This window comes from Chelon labrosus (assembly GCF_963514085.1).
Source record: "Chelon labrosus genome assembly, chromosome: 13".
In the NCBI taxonomy this organism is placed as follows: Eukaryota; Metazoa; Chordata; class Actinopteri; order Mugiliformes; family Mugilidae; genus Chelon; species Chelon labrosus.
The window spans coordinates 9,632,022-9,649,315 of record NC_140346.1 but is presented as its reverse complement, the minus strand read 5'-3'; the positions used below and the strand labels follow the sequence as shown (position 1 = coordinate 9,649,315).

At 41.0% G+C, this 17,294-nt stretch overlaps 1 protein-coding gene across 1 annotated transcript in view; it reads right to left on the bottom strand.

Annotated features, from left to right (window-relative positions):
* The window catches only part of LOC311498348 (calsyntenin-2-like), a gene marked incomplete at its 5' end in the record, with an annotated part of 268,748 nt that overhangs the window by 18,521 nt on the left and 232,933 nt on the right, over nt 1–17,294 (bottom strand). The window contains 3 exons of the mRNA XM_084558889.1: nt 536–684; nt 4,547–4,713; nt 10,860–11,022. Coding sequence (XP_084415015.1) covers nt 536–684; nt 4,547–4,713; nt 10,860–11,022 — 479 coding nt within the window. The remainder of the gene's footprint in view (nt 1–535; nt 685–4,546; nt 4,714–10,859; nt 11,023–17,294) is intronic.

Genomic DNA, 17,294 nt, shown 5'->3' with positions numbered 1-17,294 from the left:
ATGAATTTTAATGAGAACCCACCGAGGGAGACTGTTTTACCAGCCAGTCCCCCCATCCCCATCCCTCCCAAGCACTCTCTCTCTCTCTCTCTCTCTTTTTGCATCTCTCTTTCCCTTATTCCTCTGGCAAAACCAAGGCAGAATTATTAATACATGACATGAAAATGTAAAAACTAGCCCCCGGTGGCGACAGTGAACTGAAAATGGTGTATTAAAGGAAAGGGGAAGTGACAGCAAAGGAAAGGAGGAACAGAGAGAGAGGATCGAGAGAAGGAGGGGTGGAGATCAACGTGTGAAAAGGGAATTATATATCAGTCAGGTTGTGATGTCTGCCGTGTTGTCTTAGCAGAAGTGTCGAGGTGGGATAACACTCCTTATACTGTATCTGAGAGGAGACGTACTGAGAAACAGGGAAGGCGTGATGGGACTAAAGGAAACTAATGTGGCAATGTAGACAGAGAATGAAGACAGACAAGGTGGATAAAAGTAAAGAAAAGCAGAAAACAATTGTAATAAGAAGTGGTGGTTTGCTTACTGTACTGCAGTGGAGATGTGCAGGCGTCGGATCCCTGGTGTGGGAAACTGGCGAGAGTTTATGTAGGAAACTTTCCTCACTGCAGCGTTCATGTTTTCCAAGTCCTCTCCTTCCATTACCAAGATGGACTGAGCTGGGTTAAAGTGGAACTAGGGAGAGAGACAACGCAGATGTTAAATGAATAGAGAGTTGACACAGTACATGACAAAATGTCATAACTGACTGAGATTCTGTAGATCAAACCAGCGCATAAAAGAATTGACCAAGTGAAAGCCTGGAGGGCACTGACAGATTTATATGTTTAATAGTATTTTCTCTGCTTAACTTCTACCTGGAACAGGACTTACGGTGTAGTAATGTGATTTCATTGTAACTAATTTCAAGTCATGGACCCAAGATAAAATGATGAAGCAGAGTGCATAGGTGTGGTATGTGTTGTGTTGCATTGTCCATCTGAGGGGGAGTACTACTAGGTGTACATACAACACTGGCTGGTACAGTATTACCAAATAGTGACCATGTTAGCAAACAGTTGCTGATTTATATATTTGAGAGATAATGGTATACAGTCATTTGCACCTTATACACACTTGTCAAATAATCACTCTGCATTTAACTAAGCTTTGGTCTCCACCAAATCCTGAGGGAAATATGTGGCTATTAAGCTGCTAAATGCTCCACTTTGTTCCAGTCGTTAACTATGTCTGTGGTAGAGAACAGTGTTTATTTTACTTCATGACCCTGCTCAATACGAGGTTCACAAAATTCGTTAGAACATAACCAATACACTGCAAAGCCGAAATAATAAGCTGACAACTGCTTCACAAGTCTTCTAATTATTGTCTGTGGGTTTGTTACTATGAGCAACCATTTCATCCACTGTTAATTTAAAAATGAACAGCCCAGCTTTACGTCGTTATATATGTGGTTAAGTGTTGCATATCCACATATCCATTACATTAAATGAGCAAAACCTAGTGTTGTGTGGACCTTTTAAGACCGTAAGGCCCTGTTCAGACCTGCATTAACATCTGTCCAGGGCAATCAGATCACAAGTGGCCAGCTTAAAGTACAGGTGTGAACGCACCCAGGACGCATTGCGGACGCATTTGAGTGACGTCAGACAGCATTTGGAGGTGTTCTGGGACGCATTTGACCTCATTTCTTAGTAGTGGGAACACACAGGGCCGTCTACTCAACAGGGGTGCTCTTGCATAAGTCTTGCGTAAGTGACATTTTGTCTCATTCATTCAGAAAATACACACAACCACTATTCGCCTGAAACGGAAAAAGCATGGCAATAAATTAATCTAAAGAAGAATTAACAAATGAAAATCTCTAATGTACATTATGTTCACTGTGTGTGATTCTGTCACAAAAAAGTAACATATTAGCATGTGGTTATTATTACTGATGCTTGATCATCATGTTGACATATAAGGAACTACGTGTAGTTAAGTTGCGTGTTTCCTCAATAATGACCAGTGTCTTTTTCTGGAATGGATCAATAAATAAATAATAACTTAACAGCTTCACAGCTTGTTCCAAAATAACAAGTGAATCATTACCACATATAATGACGCACACACAACAAACATAGCCGTTTGTGATTCTGCTACAGTGGTAGGTAGATATCCATTAGCGACGGCAGCTAATAAAATATTCTACTGCTACTCACTTATACATTCTGGGGCTGAATTTGTAAATTGAAGTGATGTGCTTATGTTCTGTATTTTTCATCTCTGGGATAAAAATTGTGAAAAATCAATAAAACATATTTACAAAAAAAAGCGTTTATTTGCACACAGAGCGTGAAACTGAGATCGGATCTTAAGTGCTAGCTGAAGACACGTGGAGATGCGTTTTGTACATTTACTTAAAGCTGGCCACTTGTGTTCAGATTGGCCCAGGTTAGATGTTAATGCATATCTCAAATGAACCTAAAGCAGCTATCATTGTACCTGCTGGTAATGCAGCCATGCTGATGGGCAATATACTTTAAATACGCCTGTTGTGCAGTAATCTTGTCAAGAGTGGTGTAAAAATGTAATAATTGAAGTAATGGATAAAAAGTTTCAGGCAGAATATTCTTTTCTATGCACAGCACACTTTGCACTGTACAGTGACTGTGCAGCGACTTGATTAAATCAGGTAATCCATCAACGTGAACATCATGCCTGCGCTGCATTACATGCAACACCAATGTCACTCTGACTAAAACAAACAGATCTGATGTTCACTGTGATGTATCGCCTGTTTAAAGGTGGTTTCAGGCATTTACAAATGGACTTTGGTGTTGTACTGAAATAAATGGAAACTGGTGGCTGACTAGGAGGCAGAGAGGGAAATTATAGTGTGATAGTAATGGGAATATGCAGCCAAAAACATGGACAAAACACTTGTAGGGCTATTTAAGTCGAGGGACCTGAAAATAGTAGAATCTGCTCACAAGTATGGCTTGACAGATGTGTGTGCTCTCCTGCAGGGTTTGATGACAGAGATTTGAGGCCCTTCTTTCTTTAAAGAGGGTTTAGTGTTCTCCTGCCAGAACTGCACTGAGTGTCTCCCATTTCCGAAAACTGGGTCTCAGCAGCAGGGTGACACTACTTCAGCACTCCATGTGGCTCTCCATACAATCCCTCTTCCCCTGTCATTTTCCTCTTCTCACATTCTTCTCTTGCCGTTTCCTCTCATTTCCTGTTCTCTGTCACTGTATTTTCCATCTATTTGCCTCTACTTCTCTTCGTCTCTCCCTTGCTGCCTATTATTCTCTTCTGATTGTGCTGTGCCAGCCCTCACCTGCTCGGCTAAATGCCGTCTTTAAGCTTCCTGTGGACTTACGGGAGCCAGATGAGTGTGTGGCTAAGAAGAAAATGAAATAGCTCTCTCAAGATAGACTGCACTGGGCCTTGAGTGCTTGTGCACCTCTTCTTTGCCATATCCTCCACCTCGTCCCACCTTGTCTTCTCAAAAGGCCGACAAGCATCTCTTTGCTGCATCACAGCACAAGGGGCTCAATGGAAATAGCTGTTGCAGTTTGGGTAGAAAAGGAAGACCAAACAGGGGAAGATAGAAAATGAGTTAAAAGAGCGGGTGGGTGGTTAGAGGGGTGGGTTTGAGTCTACACAAACCATCCATCTTGTCTGCCCTCTATCTTCTACAGTGCAGGGAGATGGATTAGCTGAGCCAGTAAAAGGGGGGTGTGAGGAGACTGGGAGGTAGCAGAGGAGTTTAAAGAAAGCCAGCTGGTGAGTTAGCTGCGGGGATTCGAGGAAATAGCCTTTTCGTGTCAACTTAGATCAAAATGTGTTTTTGTGGGTGTACACATCAGAGGAGAACCTATGTTGAGTGTATACTTAGCACAGTTTGGATGGCTCTCAAAGAATAGCAGATGTACGACTGCTACAGTCAAATTAAATTTAAAGAAATAGCTGAACATTTGTAAAATACACTAATTGCGGAGAGTTACAAGGAAATAACAGGTTATGTTAGTCTGTTACAAGACAGGGGAAGATGCTAGCGAGACGAATGAAGGGGATGGCCAAAATCTGCCAATGAGCCCAATTAAAGCTGACTAGTTAACACATTATAGCTCCTTTGTGCAGTTTACACAACACCGCATGATTGTGAGGCTTTATTGGGCGTGTTTTGGTCGTTGTTTTCCATCTTAATGCTAAGCTAACCATCTGGTGGTTGCAACTTCACATTAAAACCTATAACCTTCCAGATGACACTGAGATTAGTTGACCATGGAGGGTCAACCAATCTAATCAGCTCAGTGTCTTGGTCCTTGATACATGGTCAATCAAACTGGCCAGTACTGATTGACTACACGTGACATATTACAACTGTCAATATTGTCAGAGTCTGTTTAAATGCCAACTCTATTTACTGTAAATTTTTGTACTGTAAACTTTAATCAGAACCAATCAGATTTCCCCCAAAATCTAATGTTTTTTTTACACTTGCCCTTTATGAGTACCTACTATGTCTCTTTCATTGTGTGTGTACCTTTATGTTCTTATCCAGGCTCTCAAGGGAGTTGATGTCCAGTCCTTCTTTGCAGGCCTGCAGACAGGAAATGACTTTTTGACTCTCGATCTTCCCTGGTCGGATGGTCAGACCAGATAGGCTGCCCCGGAAGTACTGAGTAAACTGTGGCTTGGTCACCTCCCCACCTACACAAACAACAATACATACAAACACAGGGAACCATGATATGAGTTGCCTTTATTGAATTTAAAGCCGTATAGTGACACCAGTATAGCAATGAGATAAACCAATGTTAATACCCAATACCCAACATTTCTGGCTTATGGTTGATATACAGTAAGGCCATAGTTTATGGTCCCTTACACATTACAAAGTCATCAACAGTGACCTTGGCATGCCATTAATTATGAGTGCTGATGGCCAAATTATGGCTCTAATACGCCCTTTGATGCTCATTTTGTGTCCCTATCCCGTGATTAGGCAGCAGAGCGCTGCTGTAAATGTGTAAGTGCTGCTCAGCCAACCCATCCAGGCTAAATAAAGGTAAGGAAAAAGTCAACACATTTAATGTCTGTCCTCTGAACTCTGTAAAGGCCACTACCAGCAAGAGGAGTCTCCAAACCACTCATTAGCCGAAAGGTTACTAGCTCTGGGTATCAAAACTTTATTCCTTTCCTCCCCTTCATTTATTGCTTCCCTCTTTCTCTGCTCCTCTCTAATTCTGGCACTGATCCACGTAAGGTATATATAAAGGATAGAGCATTGCTTTCATCATACATTTCTCCCTACTATTTATGTTAATGTTTGTAGTCTTGTCTAAGGAGAGCCATCGTAATTTCATTGTATGTGGACACGCAATGACAATAAAAAGCATTTTGAGCATTCTGATTTACCAAAAACCTTTAGAGAATGAGATAAAGCTGAAGACTGATAGGCGAGCTGCATACCAAGAAATCATCTTCCTCTCTTTCTCTCTCCCAATTTATCTGACTAGACTCTTCGCAGGCTTCTCTGACATTTCGTTCCCTTGTACACCTGCTCCCAAGTGACTATTGGAGACAAACGGCAAACAGGGGCTTTTTATATTCGTTTCACACTTATTTTTCACAGTTGGGAATGTGTATATAGTCACTGCCAAAAGCCCACATGTCAACCACAATTGTCTGTAGTTGTCAGGGTGCCAGTTGCTGCAAATTCAATAACTGAACAGCTATAGACAATGAAGGAATTGGTCCAGTCATCAAATAGTCTTAAGCCCTACTGTAACACTAATCCCCAGATGGCAGGGAAAGCTTGGTCACCGAGATCTCATTATATTTTCCCACCTTTACATTATTGAGAAGTTGCTAAATAAGCCTGGATGGACTTATGAGTAACACACAAGTCATGGCCCAAACTACCAGTATGCATTTTCTATTTCAGGTGTGTTATTTCACAGAATGTAATCTCGATGAAGGATTGCTTACCCACATGAGGAGTTTAAAATGTGCAAACTCTGCATGCAATATGTGATTATGGTTGCCTGATATTTATACGCAATTCCATGATGCCATGTATGTGCTACAAGAACCTAATGGAAAGTATCTCACATATGGCTCAAATCTGCCTTCTGACCTGAGATCTGTCTACTGATAGTTCATCCTCAGCATCAAATACTCACGTTCCTTGACCTTTCTACCCAGCTTGAGTATGGCCTGCATTAGGAAAAAGCAACAGTAGACTCTGGATCCTGGGTGTGACGTGAAATGACTTGGAGTTCCTCAACCAATGCATAAAGTGAACAGGTTGTAGCAATGTTTCTACCTCTAGAGGCTCAGTGTACAATTTATATCTGATGACCCATGTAATTGCTACATGGAACCAATCTGACTTACTTCTGGACAACACACAGCTCGGTTCGAGGTTCAAAACATTGTCTATTTTTACTCTCTTCCAGCTGACAAACTATACAACCCTGCTGTGAAGCTGTTGTAGATAACTGTCCATGGCACAACCTAAAGGCTAATATGCAGGCACAGGAGGACCTGCAGGTGATGAATGTGGTGGAGGACAAAGCACTGATAGTGACATTTGTCCAAGGTGCATTGTCTAAGGCAATGCTGTTCCCCTATCATGAGGCCACACCATGTCTCAGATGTGTCAGGACGGAGACGGAAGTCTTTCAGCAATTCATGCTCGACCTTCAGGACAGAAATGTGTTACTGATACAGCGTTGAGGGCTGCCAATGAACCGGATTTGCATATAAGAGCAGCTGCTGGTGATAAGTATAATTAGCTCTAACAAAAATCAGAGTAAAGCCTGAAAAGTACAACTCCCCTGACTTCAGTTTGCTTTCACACGACAGTCTTAATTTGTGTTAATTTACTTAATGCATTGAATTAATTTAATTTATGCTTATTAAATAGTCAGCTGGGAAACACAACTGGGAGATCAGATTTATACATTTTTATCTGCATCAACTATAACTTTCTTGCAAAACCTTTAAGTAATGAACTGTATCTCTGGAATTGAGCCAAAGCAGTTGTTGAGCAGGGCAGGGTGTTGGTGACTAAATAAATACTATATTCATACTTGTACTAAATATTTTTTAAGTTCTTAAGTTGGTAGAATTGTCCATTCTAAATCTTTTAAAGCTTGACCCCAGTTTTACTGCTAATGCTGCAGGTACATCTATCACTGCCCTAGTCAGTGCAGAGGGAGACACAACTGACCGCTGCTAGAAACACTTTATCATGCCTTACTTTTCTGGAATTGAAAGAGAACCATAAATGGAGTGCAATGACTGCAGCAGAAGTTAGAATCACCCCCGTGATCACTGACCTGCAGGTACATTGCGCACATTGACTAGTGAGATAGAGCTCCCTTATCACCCCTGGGGAAGACAACAAGAGTCCTACCAGCTGATGTGATGCCTACCCAAGGGATCTCATCAAGAGACTAACAAAGCCTTTTTCTTTGGCAGAAATATGCACACAGATATAAAAAATCCCAATATCTATTCTAAATATATATTTGCCTGGGTCTTGCAGTTTTAGCTTTTTAACATGGTGTCATGTAAGGAGACTTGTCTACCACTTTCTTAAGGCTGATACATAATTTTTGACTTAACTCTGGAGTTAACGTAAGATTAATGAGCTAGCTGCCACTGATAACATCTATCGGTGACTGTTTACATACCCATTGTACCCATTGAGAAGTAAATATGCCACTGTTATCACTGTGAAAGTACTATGTGCTGTGCACGATGGAAATGCTGACAGGCAGCAATAGTCCACCTGGGAACAGTCAATTGTATTCATACTTGTGTTGCATTATATATGTATATATGTCTCATATTACATTCTATATCATCTTTACCGGATAGTGGCACGGCATGGCCACGCTGATCTCACTTGTTGGTTATCCAACTCTTGTTTCAGTTCAGCATAATAACTGCACCTGCTTTGCATGTTTAAAGCCATATCCTTCTAAGTGCTTTCCTATACCCTGCTAAGTACCAGATTGTCAAGGGCAGCAGAGTCTCTCATAAAACCACAAGGTCACGTTTGATTTCACGTATAACAAACTATGCTAAACACATTATTTTTCTTCATGCTTCAGATGTTCTCTATCCTAAGCCGTCTCACTGTTTCCTTCCCTTTCCTGATGTCCAATAGCCACTCCAGTCCCACCCTGACAGATGTTATCAATTTAGGCTGCGGACAGAGAAACCATTAAGGGTCCCTAGCAATAGATAAAAAAAAAAAAAAAGAAGGAAAAGCTGAGGAGAGGGGATTACTGAGACGCTGTGGAGCGGGAATGATACGGGTGATAAAATCGCTGATCATTCCACTTTGCAGAGACTGGTCTTTACGTGGTGTCAGCTCTCTTTGCCCACTCCGTGCAGCTCTCCTTGATCTTTAGATCTTCGCTCTCCTTAATTTGCGTAATTTCTAAAACAGCCACAGATGGAAATGGAAAGGCATGGGTTGAAAATAGAATTGTTATTTAAGTGTAAGCGTGAGAGATGATTTAAGGTATATATACATAACACCGTCAGGCCTATGTATAATTAAGATACTGTATATACAAATATATGTATGGTTCAATTTGTCCATGTTTATAATCATCAGCACATCCACCTGCATGCTTACTGCTGAGATGAATGAAACCAGCAGTGTTTGATTACACGGTCAAGGTAAGATCAGAATGAAGCAAGATGAGCGTGTTGCTCTTTGAACATGAACACTGTCTGCCAGGTCAGGGGGTAAATATAGGCTGACTCTGTGAGAAGTGCACAGCCAGCATTTACTGTCTGTGGTGAGGGGAGAAGGTTGGGTAGGGAGCAAACACTTTTATTTGAAAATCGGAGAGGGAAAATGCGCAGTTGGACACGTGAAGCCAGAGTAATTCCAAGTTTACAGCAGAAATAATCATGTTTACAACCTAGCTCTGGGTCTACACCCTAGAACAAAAAATAGTTTTGGTCTCTATAGCGAATTTCTCCATTCATGACAACTCACCCGTTTAGCATCACATGCCCGCCACAGCGCCACTCATGCTCCACCTCTTAGATCATTTTTAAATTGTTACATCTACAATATTTTGAAAATTGACTCTGAGTATTATTTAATGTGTGCAGCGTTTTGCAGCTGGAATGTCTCCAAATTATCAGTAACTCAAAAACCACTCCTCCATTAATGCAGACCCCTATGTGGTTGTAATGCAGGGCCGATCTTGATTGTTATCGAGCATCATCAAATGGACATGGACTTAACAATAACACTTCACGTACCATAATTAACAACACAACATACAAAACACACCTTAAAGTGTGTTTTCAGCTCTGAGAAAGACACTTTTTGCTGATCTCGGTCAGATGGTTCAGTCTCGCCAGAACCAATTTGAGAAGGCAAAATTAAATTACACATATTCTTAAAGCTCTCAACAACAGAGCATTTAAAATACTATTCTTTTCAGGGTTTTTTTTAGCCCCTGGAAAACATTCTTCCATATCATTATTAGACGATGAAATGGTTACACTACTAAACACTGATTCATGCCTGTTAGCAGCTGCTTTAATTAATTTTTTTACAAACTGACCGGCGCCCTAAAATCTTCTCACACCAACCAGCAGCTTTGGATAAACACATGAAATATGATGATTCTCAGTTCATTTGCTGTGGTCAAGACAGATTCTGCTCCCATTAGACAATGCTAACTAGCCAGTTAAATGTTATGAACCGTGAAATTAAATCATTAAATTGAATTAAATATTGCACAATATCACTGTACTATTTAGAGGTGACTAATCTTTTTTAATTACCCCGCCACCTCAGTCGCTTGTGTCATATCTCGTCTGAACTCTGAATCACCATCTGACTTTTCTACTGTGAAACCAGTCAGTGAAAGGAGAGATAAACCACTACTGCAGTTCTGCAAGTGTTCATTTTCCTGTCTTTTGTTCTGAAAATGTATTCAGTGCTGAAGCTTTAATTAGTCAGTTTGACAATAAATGAGCTCTTTCCAACGTGTTTACAATCAACATGCTGAACGTTAAAAGCTCTGGGCTTTCAAAGGGGAATCTGCCGTGGCTAATGGCTTATGTTAAGAATTAAGTATGGCCTTTGCAACTCTTTACGGAGGCTTAGTCCCCAACTAAAAGAGCAGGCATAGTCTGTGAACTTCCTTTTCCATTCAAGTCTCTTTTAATCCTCCCAAAGGCAAACAGTGTTCAATGAAAGAAATGGGAAGAATGGGAGGAGGAGTGGGAGATGCGTTTGTGAGCTTGGGAGGGGTCACAGCTACAGATGAAAGCGACACGAGATGACCCCCTCCTGCACCCACCCAGAGAGATATCTTTATCTGAGGCCAAGCATCGGCGAGCAGTCTCATTTGGGCAATCAAATCAACGGGTGCTGTACTGTGTGAAAAAGTGCCCTTTCTTCTACCCTTGTGCAATTAGTGGCAGCTATCAGTTTAGAGGACAGTTTAATTGTACGCCTTCATTCAGACTCTTTCAATCGTTCGTCAAAAGCGGGCTAAGTGCTCTTCTTAATTACATTGTTCATTCAAGGCCAAAGAACATGCTCGTCACTCAGCGACTCTCTTAGTAGTAATAATTCAGCAAAATTATCCTTGAACTTTCTCACATAGAGAAGCAGCCGAATACCCCAAACTATTTTTTTATTATTATTATTGCAACTTTTATATTAAAACTCTGCTTTCATTTGAAGTTTTTTTTTAGTCTTTTCAATAGCCTGCAGGATGAATGAATTCTTTTGAAGTAAATTAACCGAGTATCTGCACCACACGTTGGCGGCGCCGTTATTATTAGCTCTGCCTGCTCACCTTGCCAGCAGGCACCGACCGTGAGCTGCACATCAATCTGCGACGGGTGGATGGGCCAGTCGTCTGTCACCAAGTAGGGGTCGTAGGTCACTCCGTCCACGTAGAGCGTCACCACCGGGAACTCCACGTTGATGACGTAGTAATGCCACTCCTTGTCACATATCTGAGAGACAAAGGGAGAGGCTCAGTCACAAATGATATGCAGTCGTCAGCTCGATTTAAAGGATCTTCAGGCATATTATGTTGAAGTGAATATTATGCAACACTTAGCTGCTGTGGTTAAATGCTTTTTATGACACCTAGCTTCCTTGCCAGGACACTAAACAGGAAGCTACTGCCTACTTTCCCCAATAATTCAAAGTTCATAGTCTAAAATACAGAAAACAAAAAAAAATAATAATCAACAAAAGTGAGTCCACCCTTGACCACCAACAAAAACAACTACAAATGTAATTTCCAATTCAGGGTTGGGTCATATGTTATAGTGCCTCATAGTGAAACATGGAGGCAGCAGTACAGATGTAGGCTGCATAAGTGCAAAAGGTCAACCGTAGTTTTAAGAAAAAGGTGAAAACCATATCCCCTGCTGAATACAGGACTAATTTTAAAGAAGGAGGAGAAGCAGAAAAAACCCCTCCGACGCAAGCAGCTGAATGAAAACGCTTTAGAAGAGATGAACATCCCACCACAGATTTGTGACAGATTGCTATCATTCATGCCCAAGAGGATTCAATCTGTCATCAGAAATAAAGACAGACGTACAAAATCTTAAAACATAAGAGAATGGCGTCTCACTAATGAAGCGTGGACTCACTTTGGCTACAGCTGGCTTTTAAATACAGACTTTTAATTATAGTTTAATTAGTCAAACATTCTGTTATTCAAATTCGCCTGCCTTTCTTCTTCTTGGGTTTTTGAAGGGAATTAAAACAGCATTAAACAAACAGGATTTGTGATTGTGATACTGATCTGGTTGTTGTATAAGATTTTATATATATAAACGCACATATAACCTCAGCTGTTTGTCTCTCTGTGTTAAGACTGGCGACCTGTCCAGGGTGTAACATGTCTCTCGTCCAGTGACAGCTGGGACAGGCTCTAGCCCACCCACAACTTTCTTCAATGACTATCGGTCACGCAAAACGAATGAATAAATGAACATATAACCTCCTCATTTATAATGATATATGACTTAAGATTTGACAGCTTATGCTGAATGTGTCAGTTTATGTAAACAGTTTAGACAGAATGGACAGTGTACTTTCAGGAGGATTCAAGGGAACATTTGTAACTAGCATGTCCCTATTTATGTACATGTAAGACATTTCAACAGAGGCCAGATTCTCCCAGAATGCCGCCAACATGTAAATAATAGTATGAGGAGCCTGAATCCAGACCACTACCACACAGACTTAGCCTGGAAGCCAGACACCTCTGTTGAAAACTGATTAGGCTCCAGGAGATCTGCCCTTTCAATCAAATCAATTGCGTGAAACAACTTTAAAGGATGAACAATTATCAGACTGCCTTAATAGACTACCACTCACACAAATATACAACTAGGCATTATGTCGCCTGAAATTAGATATTTCATAAAAAACACAGCCAGGGTGTTTCAGTAACAGGCTTGAGAGCAAGATACATTTACTGTATATCTGATTCCTTTGAGTAGCTGTGTCAAGGTGCATCCTTTGGAATACAATGAAAAAACTTCCTTTATGTCACCACCTTGCACAAAAGACATACTTACAATAGTGAAAAGCCTTTTACCCTTGGTCTTGTTCAGGGAATACAAAGCTCCCTGATCACTAAGAAAAAAAAACATCCTTTGAAGTAATTCTTCTGCCATGAACTGCTAGTTTCTACCCTTGGCAGCAAGCACATCCTGTATATTATAATATTATACTGCATATAATAACATGTTCCAATATTTGTGCATAGCAGATGTACTGATGCTTAGTAATCCCTGACGGTGATGTAACTGGCCTCGTTTTGGGTGGGATGTAAGGTGTGAGGGTGAGGATGTTATGCGTGGGAGGAAGACATGTGCAATGTGTCTGAATTATTTTCTGATGTTGTTCACCTCCGTATGTGCCTTGTAAAAATTCATGTAAAGATAACAAAAATCCAACACAATTCCGTCTGTCCATTCTTTGCTCTTCTGTTACCCCTTTGGCCCTTCTGACTTTATCACATAAACTAATTAGAGAGGAGCTTTGAACATCTTTGTTTTTTTTAAGCAGACCACAAGCTGGACTTAAAAATAATGATTTGAATTGTTTAAACTTTACAGAGAGGAAATGGAAAATTAAATGTCCTCTTTCACTTCCTGAGATCATTTCATGCCATTGAAAAGAATCTGTGGTACAGTGTTGTGCCTCATTAAGGAGTTTGTTTCCTATCACAGCTGTCTATCGCCTTGTGATTTACTGTGAAATAGAGATATAATGTTTTTTAACACTTCTTTACACCTTTAATTAAAAGCTAACAATGAAGAAAGACAGAAAGTAATGCGGTTAGAGAGACTGGAGGACATGCAGCAAAGAATGCAGGATTATGACCTTACGATGTGGGACACCCACTCAAGCAGGTGAGCTATGTGGGTGCCCCATAGGAGGTGTATTTTAATGCTGATTCTTGGCTTGGGAAGTTAAAACTAAATGGTTTCATCTGAGCTAAATACTCACTGAAATGCATTACCACATCACCTGTTCAAACCTCTTTTGAAAAATACTTGACTGTACCCCTCTTCAGCACGCTTGACCATTTTAGCCTGCCATGACGTGCATTTTAATTGATTTTACCGGTCCACTCATGCATTGTCTGACTGTCTCTTCCCTTTTCTCTCCGTTGTGGGCTCTCGGCTTTACTCCAGCAGAGCCAGCACTCATCTGGCCATACTTCACCTCTTCCTCTCAGCTCCTCTAATTCAACCTGGGACAGCGTTTGAACACTTAGCCTTGGGTAACCTCCCTCTCTAATGAAGAACGCTCCACAGCCTGCTTATTAACACTGTGCTAGCGCAGCAGATGGGAGTTCTAATCAATCCGGTTCATTTTCCCTGTTACCGAGGTACGAGATACAACATCTGGCCTATTGGTGATCATTCTGCACAGCTGCTTAAAACATATGCAGCCTGCCAATCTGCTGAGCCAGGGCTCAGAATCGCTGGGGGATCATCTGGTTTTGACGGTGCTGCAGATGCAATTGAAACTGATGATATTAACTTCGATTACCTTGTTAGGATGTTAGGACATGCATTTAAATTTGTGGACGCCCAGTATCCCTACAGTTTTGGTCTATGCATTGTTTATAGAGGTTGTCCCTTTGGTGCGTGACATACATTATCAGTTAGATCTTAAAGTGTTTCTCTTTTCAGGGTGGTTAAGTCTCCTGGCAGCGTGATCTAAAGCAACACACACAAACACACACTAATCCCTCTGACATATACACAAGGAAACTATCTTCCTCTACCATTTCTCCCTGCTTTTTGCTGTTCAATATTTCAAAGAGAGTTCAGGCCCATATGGGATCTGAGCGCCTAGTGGGTGACTTCCTCTAGCAGGCTTCAAAAGGGGAAATAGTGCAGCTGCTTTAGCTGGGTTGCGATGGCGGATGGAGATCCCTTTAAGGGATAAAAGAATGGGGAGAATAATGTGGACACACATGCCAGGAGAAAGCGGAAGAGGAAGTAAACAAACAAAAAGCCAGAAATAAAATATTATTGGTGAAATGTTAGAGCTAACAGTCGGAAAATGCAATTACACAGTCATGAAACTCAATGAAAGCAGAGTAACATCCTGTGACACATGATTATGGACAGCAGCGATGTGGTGACAAGAGACAGTGGAATGTTAATGAATTTCAGTGAGTATTAGCAAAAAAACTTTGGCAATGTGGAGTGAGTGGGGTACCAAGTTGAAATAATCACAACTTTAAGGGAACGTGATTGAGGGATTTCCTAAATGTTAACTGCAAGCAAACATCCACAGCTTTGGTTCTTTCCATAAAATTCACCATAGTGATAGTGGGATCCAAGCACTGGGTGAACCCAGATGGAAGGACAGCTAGGTCCACCCCTACTCATTCATTCATTCATTCATTCATTCATCTTCTGTAACCGCTTGTTCCTGTGAAGGGTCGTGAGGTCTGCTGGAGCCTATCCCAGCTGTCATCGGGCGAGAGGTGGGGTACACCCTGGACAGGTCTATTGCAGGGCTAACACAGAGAGACACACAACCATTCACACGCACACTTACGGCCAATTTAGAATCACCAATTAACCTAATGAGCATGTCTTTGGACAGTGGGAGGAAGCCGGAGTACCCGGAGAGAACCCACGCAGACGCAGGGGGAAAATGCAAACTCCACACAGAAAGGCCCAGTCGGCCCATGGATTCAAACCTGGGACCTTCTCGCTATGGGGCATCAGTGCTAACCACCTTGCCACTGTGCCGCCCGTCCACCCCTACTTGTAATATTAATATGATAAGTTCTGCTGTATACAAGAGGACTACGATGCAACCAGAGCCTAGAATGTCCTCTAGTGACCAAACGTCAGCTACAAAGTGAACAACCGACAGGGCTTTAAACAATAGAATTATACACCAATCAGTCAGAATATTATGACCACCTTCCTAACATTGTGTAGGTCTCACTTGTGCCTCCAAAACAGTTGTGACTCAGAGAATGGACATGGGCCTTCTGAGGTTGTCCTGTGTGTCTGGAAACAGAGTTACTTGATCAGTTTGGGATCTAGTGAATTTGGAGGCCAGGTCAACACCTTGTGCTGTTTTTCATGTTTCATGTTGTTCCTAAAGCAATTTTTTGTGTGAGCCTGTGTCAGGCTGCATCCTGCTGGGGATGGCTGCTGCCATCAAGGAGTGTCATGCTATGGAGTGGGGGTATCTAGTCTGGTCTAGGTGGGTGGTACAAGTAACATCCACATGAATGCCAGGTCCAAAAGTTTCCCAGCAGAACACTGAATTGTCACAAGATGGTCAATGTAATTTACTTCACCTGCCAGTGGTTTTAATATTATGACTGATCGATGTATCATGTCGGTGTTTGTATTAGACATAAATTAATGCTTAACAATGCTATCATTAAAGGAAGGTCTGCCCTTTATTCTAACAAGATATGAACTCACTGTGGTGCACTCATATTAGTGCACCATACCAAATCTGTAATTATCCGATCAGCCAATCATGTGGCAACAATAGTGTGCATAAAAGACTGCAGATACAGATCGGGACCTTTAACTGATGTTCACCTCAAACATCAGAATGTGTGACAGTGATTGTTGGTGATTGTTGGAGTTGGCAGATTAGCAATAATAATAAAAAACCATGTCTGGTTCCGCTCTTGTTAATCAAGAACAAAAGTTTGAGGCTGCAGGTGATGATGATGCCAATACACAGCATTTGTGGAAGAGGACAGTCTTCTGGACCACTCAGCTGTCTGTTTAAAAAAACAAAGCTCTGCCTGCTATACAAATTGTCACAGCACTGAGGGTACAAAGTCACACAAATTGCAGATGGACTTGGCTCTTTATGTGCATGCTGCATCATGGCATCTGTTTGCAGCCTCTGTGAGTTGGGGCCAGTAGTTTCTAAGGCCAACCTCAAAATATGATAATCAAAGTACAAGTCACATAACAGAAATTAGCACAAAATATTGTTTTGCTGTAAACACACTGCATACTGCATAAAAATGTTGAAAAAAGCAATCTCACTCTAAAAAGAAATCTTCAGGCTCAACAAAGAAACTTACTTTTAACCAACAGACTATACTGAGTTAGGGGAATGATCTTTTCTTATACAATTGACAGTATTTCTTAATTATGACCTGCTAAATATTTGCCAACACTGACAATCATTTTTAAGTTGATAACTCATAAAAATTAAGTTGTTGTTTTCATTCGATTAGTTGGGTTTTTGTTCAAGTAGCTTTAATAAATTCATTTCATTCTAGGATGTTGTCATTTTTCATCCAGATCATACAGTTTGGCTACATACACAATGAAAATACAGTTTTGTGCGAAATTAACCCAGTAATACAGTACATGCTATGACTAATGTGTAAGTACTTTAAAATAACAGCATATAATGATATAATCACAGTATATATGATATATGATTCGGTAAATGTGGTATAGACAGTACAGACAGCACAGTACATACACAGTATATAGAGTACTTATCACTTGGTGACCACCTATTATTAATGGTGGCTGGTGTTAATAGTGTTATGTACTGTCCATTGAAGTGGCTGATTTAGTGGCTGATCACAACCCAAGCATTCAAGAAATGGTGTCTATTGTCCACAGCAACCACTATGCATGAAAGAGCTAAATCACATTTTATTTACACAGCAGTGAAAAAAACAAGTCCAAACCAACCAACCAACCGACCGTGTTAGTTCTTTTTCAACGTC